This window comes from Maylandia zebra, linkage group LG5 (genome assembly GCF_041146795.1).
Source record: "Maylandia zebra isolate NMK-2024a linkage group LG5, Mzebra_GT3a, whole genome shotgun sequence".
NCBI lineage: Eukaryota > Metazoa > Chordata > Actinopteri > Cichliformes > Cichlidae > Maylandia > Maylandia zebra.
In genome coordinates this window covers 17,776,717-17,783,037 of record NC_135171.1, presented here as the reverse complement: position 1 = coordinate 17,783,037, position 6,321 = coordinate 17,776,717, and the positions used below count along the sequence as shown (strand labels likewise).

Here is a 6,321-nt window from a genome sequence, read left to right as displayed (position 1 = left end):
TACTAGGCGCCATCTTTCCCATCTTATATTGCCAAACTTATAACATCTGGTGTGGTGTTCTGGTGCTGTAGCTCATCTGCTTCAAGGCTCCATGTATTATCTTCTGTTGGTTGTAATGAGTAGCTTTTTGAGTTATTGTTGACTAGCCACCAGCTCAGTCCAGTCTGGTAATTCTCCTCTGACCTCTGGTATCAACAATTCATGTTCACCCAGAGAACTGCCACTCACTGGTTATTCTTTAGACCGTTTAGAGAGAATAGTCTGAAACATGAGGAAAATCAAAATCAGAATCAGAATGGGTTTATTGCCAGATGTTGAGGTTTACAACATTAGGAAATTGCTGCGGTGCTTCAGTGCAGACAATAAGAATTAAAGTGCTATGTAGAAAGAAAGATATTTGCATGAGATATACATGAGATATATACATGAGAATAAGAATTATGAGTGCTACGTAGAAAGATATATACATGAGTGCAGGTGGTGATCAGTGCCAAACATGAAATGATGCAGTTACACAGCGTAGGGTCATATGTTAGTGGCGGGGACAATCATGTGGTTATTGTTCATGTGTCCAACAGCAGAGGGGAAGAAACTGTTCTTGTGGCGAGAGGTTCTGGTGCGAATGGACCGGAGCCTCCTGCCTGAGGGGAGCAGGTCAAACAGACTGTGTCCAGGGTGAGAAGGGTCAGCTGAGATCCGGGCTGCACGCCGCAGTGTCCTGGAGGTGTACAGGTCCTGCAGAGATGGGAGTCTGCAGCCAATCACCTTCTCAGCAGAGCGCACAACACGCTGCAGTCTCTGTTTGTCCCTGATAGTGGCTCCAGCGTACCACACGGTGATGGAGGAGGTGAGGATGGACTCGATGATTGCAGTGTAGAATTGCATCATCGTCCGTGTTGGCAGGTTGAATTTCTTCAGCTGCCTCAGGAAGTACATCCTCTGCTGGGCTTTCTTGATGACGGAGGTGATGGTGGGCTCCCACTTCAGGTCCTGGGTGATGGTGGTACCCAGGAAGCGGAATGAGTCCACAGAGGTGATGGGGGTGTCAGTCAGGATGATGGGGGGGAGTGGGGCTGTGTGCTTCCTGAAGTCCACAGTAATCTCCACTGTCTTCTGGGCATTCAGCACCAGGTTGTTGTGGCTGCACCAGGACACCAGACGTTCAACCTCTCTCCTGTAGGCAGACTCGTCCCCGTCCGAGATGAGCCCAATGACGGTGGTGTCATCTGCGAACTTGATTAGCTTGACAGACTGGTGGGTGGAGGTGCAGCAGTTGGTGTACAGGGAGAAGAGCAGAGGAGAAAGAACACAGCCCTGAGGGGAGCCGGTGCTGATGGTCCGGGAGTCCGAAACATTCTTTCCCAGCCTCACGTGCTGCTTCCTGTCCGTCAGGAAGTCAGTGATCCACCGGCAGATGGGATCAGGCACATTCATCTGGGAAAGCTTGTCTCGGAGATGGTCTGGAAGGATGGTGTTGAAGGCAGAGCTGAAGTCCACAAACAGGATCCTGGCGTAGGTTCCTGGGGAGTCCAGATGCTGCAGGATGAAGTGTAGGGCCATGTTGATGGCGTCGTCTACAGACCTGTTGGCTCTATATGCAAACTGCAGGGGGTCCAGGAGGGGGGCCGTGAGGGTCTTGAGATGGGAGAGAACTAGGCGCTCAAATGACTTCATGACCACAGATGTCAGAGCCACGGGTCTGTAGTCATTTAGTCCAGTGATCCTAGGTTTCTTGGGGACAGGGATTATGGTAGAGGACTTGAAGCAGGCAGTATATAGTATATTTCAGAATAGTCTGAAACATGAGGAAAATCCTAGCAGATCAGAAGTTTATGAAATACTCAGACCAACCCATTTGGCAACATATACCATGCTACTTCTTCTCACTCGGATGGCGGGTTTGAACTTCAGCAGTTCACCTTGACATGCTTCAATGCATTAAACTGTTGCCATGAGATTGGCCAACTAGATATGTACATTTAACATTTGAACAGGCATATTTAATAAAGTGGCTAATCCGTGCAGATAAACTTTTTTTAAAGACAACAATACATAGAAATTGTATGATCAACATTTTACTTAAAATTGCATTGCATTCCCTCCCAAAATAATCTCTTCTTTTGAGAATAGAAATAATGTGACAGAAATGAAGTCGTAACAGCAGTATACATTTAAAATGGCATGAGAAGCACCATCACTATTTGGCATTGCTTGTAAGTCTTCAAGCAAGACACGGCAAACACATTTTTGCAAAATTTTGAGATATGCCTCATCTGTTGCAGGTACTACTCGTTTCTCCAGAGTTTTGACAGAATTTTAATTACAGTCTAATGTGTGACATTTAAAACATGTTTTCCAGTATACATTTTGATAACAAAGTATATACAACATACACTTATTTAAAATCTGTATTTTTCTAACCTAAAAAATGTTAACATGGGAGATCCAAAAAAGTAAATAAAAGTGTACACATGGACATTTTTATATATTAGCTTTTATCTTTCCCTCCACCACTGACAGAAGAAACAAACAAACAAAAACAAAAAAAGAGTTGCTGGGCATGAGCAGAGTTGATCATTTTCACTTTGATCACATGTAACCTCTAGCAAATAACTAGCGTTATGTTTATTTCCAAATATACACAGGTAGGCTATTTTTAAGTTGTATACAGGTGTAAGGTATAATGCACACACAGCCCTTCAATCTTCTGCATCCTTCAGTATTAATTATTACGTGGGGTGGATGGAGACGTCAGACAGTACTACCCAACAACAGAATGTTACCATGTGACCCAGCACTCTCCCTCCACTGAAATAACTGTGGAGTACTTCACATCTGTAGTGCATACATAATATTAAGGTAGAAGCTGTGTACCCAGTCATCAGAAGGGGGCAGCACTGACTTCACTTTCACATGGGTCCAAAGGTCCAGCGGGGGTTCATCAGTCATAGAATCCAAAAGGTGTCCCAACAACAAGGATTAAAACGTGACCGCAGAGATGAGTCCATCCCCTCTCTGAAAAGTTTGTCCTTTCCCATCTAGCCTCACCATCATTTTAAGAAGACAATGTAGAAGGCCATGGCCAGGCAAGATACTGCCACAGCGATGTGAAGCCTTGTCCCAATTACTGCAGCTGAGAACGAGATAAGATGAGTTAAAACAAGAAGAAAGCATCAGACATAAAGTCAGATCTTGAGCTGAAATATCAGTGGATATTGTGACATACTACATTATCTGGAAATTCAGTCATTTTTGCTTAATCTGACAATATAAGTGCATGAGAAATGAAGGTATTACATCAAACTGGAAAAGTTCTTCCAGTCAAATAGTACAATAAAGCTGGCCTTGCATTTATTTCCCTTTGTTTATAATGACATAATAAAACTGTAAATGCCAAACAGCTGAACTGTTATTACCTTTACTAACAAAACCCTAAACTACAGGCAGTTTTTGTCCTATTTGCAGCGCTTGTGTGTTCATGTACGAATTTGTTATTATTCTTTTTTTTTTAATCTCCATTATATCTCTGTATATAGTGAGAAGGCAAAAATGGCTGTACATTAATATCAAACATATAAGTAATAAAAACACATTTTTCATTGTTGTTCTTTATAAGCTACACATTCATTGTATAAGACAAAGTAATCAATTGCATGCACTATTAATGTAATTCTTTGAGATATACTTATTAACAGATATGTATGACAATATTCCAATGTGCCACACCACTAAAACTAGTTTAACAAAAATGCATATACAAACAACATCATACATTGTAACAAAGATGTAATGTTGCCATTTGTTTTGAGATCAGCCACTACATATAATTTTTAATATGCAGTGTAATACGTAATATGTAGTTTAATCAATAATTTGGAAGGATTTAAGAGTTAAATAAATCCCAAAACCTATATAAATATTAATAATCCTGTAACCCTAGACAGTTTATGTAGTATATTTCATCCAGATTGATTGATGCTACTAGGAGGACATGCATACATACACTATGATCATTATAGTAAGAAGATGAGGAGTTCTGAGAAAGAGGGACCAGTATTTGTGATCTATTTATTATCAACCAACCTTGCGTGTTGTCATTGTTTAATTTAAATAATATATGTACAAGAGTGCAAGACAAAAAAGAAAGCAGCAGGCTGCTAATATTAAGCATATAAAAAAGAAAAGGGGGAAGTCATTGTGTCTGAATCATACTACATCATACTTACCTTTGTAGAACACACCCCACACTCCTTTTTTCTCTGACAGCAGCCAGTTGTTGAGGCGAGGCACCTTTTTGAGGTATGCACAAGTGCAGATAAAAAGCAGCCCGAAGACAAGGATGCCATCGAATGAATAAACTATGGAAAGGGAAAAGTGGCATTGCATGCACTTATTATATTAGAGAATCTAAGAGCACAGAGTAACAATCACTCACTTCTGTTCAGATACAACCAAATACACTCTTAAATGCAACACAGCCTCCAAAGAGGTTTGCTTTATAAGGAAGCAAATATTGACATTGATCAACCACTAACTCCAAGCGTCATATTAATATAGTATGCAAAACAAAACTATGGATGTCACCGTCTGATTTCCTCTCTGTAGTTACCATTGAGACAAATATTTATGCCAGTGGTGAAGCATACATGTATATTTTGCCTAACAGTGAATGTTTTTCCTTTGACCAAACTGTGCTGTTGCTGCTTGTTGTCTACCTGGCTATCCTGAATTTTTTTTGTAGCATTAGCCACAGCCACACACAAGTCAAAGCCTGATAGCATAGATACGTGTAACCTTACAAAAAAATAGAAGCTAGGAAGAGGTTCATACTAAACACAGCAGGCTTTGTGACAGTACTGTTATTTAATAGAAAGACAAGTACTATAGCACTGTAATATGTGACGAGTTTGTTTTGGTGCTAACAGAGTGGCAGTGCTGCCCAGGGCCACGTCTACAACTAGCCTAGCCTCAACTAGCCTCAATTCCAAGAAGTAGCTTAACTTCATGTCCCGCTTGTTGTCGACAAGTTCTAGCGAGTTGGAAAGCACGGAAAACCTACCATTTGTCATATTCGCAGCTTTCTCTTTGACGATGTTATATGACGGTTTGTTCCTCTAAACTAGCATTCCATCCTAAATTTTAAAGTAGAGATATTATGCAGTCACTCGGCTGACATTTCCGTTTCCCTGACTTAAAATCTTCTTCTACGCTTCACACTGTTGCTGTTCAGTTAGCGTTAGTGCCACCTACTGGCATATTTGATTAAGAGCTCAGTTTTAAACGCCCCTTTAAACTTGTAATCAATTAGGATGTAACTAGAAGTTTTTACTTGTGGAAATCGGATTTATATTTTTCAAAATACGAAATGAAAAATTACAATTTCACTCACCCATCAAGTTCGACTTCTTAAAATTAGATTTAGATATCCCCAATTGAATTTCTTGATTGATATCTGTAATGCAAAGAGAAACATCTACAACACTGCAACTACTTTCAAATTGAGCTTTTAAATTATGATTTCATTTTTTAAGGGAAAACCCCTATCCAAAGCTGACCCTATGTGAAAAAGTAATTGCTCACCATTGTTAAATTGTGAATTAACTGTGATTACCCATATGTTTTGGAAAGGTGAGTTCAGTTTCACAAGCCACACACAGGCCTGATTATTGGCAAACCTGCTGAATCAATAAATCAGTTAAACAGATTCACATCATGCCCTGATCTCAAGAAAAGATGAAACTTTCAAGGACTTTGAAAACAAAGTCATTGACAGTCAATCTGGACAATCAATTTTTAAGGCTTTGAAACTCCACCAAACCATGCTGAGAGCTGTGTTGCAATATGAAATGTGGCTGGTCTATTAAAATTACTCCAAGACCACATCACATCAACACCTTGTGCAGAAAGTCATAAAATAATCCAGAACAACATTGAAGAACTACAGGGTTCATGATTCAAGGTCAGAGTTCATGATTCAACAGTAAGAACGACACTGTGCAAAAATATCAACCATGTAAGAACAAAGGTCTTGAGGATCCCCAAGACTCTAGAAAAATATTCTGTGGCCTGGTGAGAGTTTGGGTCCTGTATTTTGTATTTACTTGGGTGACCTTTGTCTAATATTAAAATTTCATGTGCTTACCGAGTACCTCTCTAGTTCTTTGATGTAGGGATAAAATCACTTAAATAATATTCTACAAACTTTCTCATAAACTCTTCTTAATGCAGCACAACCAAGGCAACAAAGCTGAGAGATATTTGTAAACATGATAAGCTCTAACCTTGTGCTTCTACAGAGAGGTAATAAATTATTATAGCATT

At 39.9% G+C, this 6,321-nt stretch overlaps 1 protein-coding gene across 1 annotated transcript; it reads right to left on the bottom strand.

The window, feature by feature from the left end:
• Nucleotides 1-2,059: 2,059 nt before the first annotated feature.
• tmem167b (transmembrane protein 167B) lies at nucleotides 2,060-5,217 on the bottom strand. The gene is made up of 3 exons (XM_004545119.4): nucleotides 5,060-5,217; nucleotides 4,227-4,358; nucleotides 2,060-3,133 (listed from the first exon to the last, which is right to left on the bottom strand). The coding sequence occupies exons 1-3, from the start codon at nucleotides 5,067-5,069 to the stop codon at nucleotides 3,051-3,053; spliced, it is 225 nt and encodes a 74-aa protein (XP_004545176.1). The 5' UTR covers nucleotides 5,070-5,217; the 3' UTR covers nucleotides 2,060-3,050.
• Nucleotides 5,218-6,321: the final 1,104 nt, after the last annotated feature.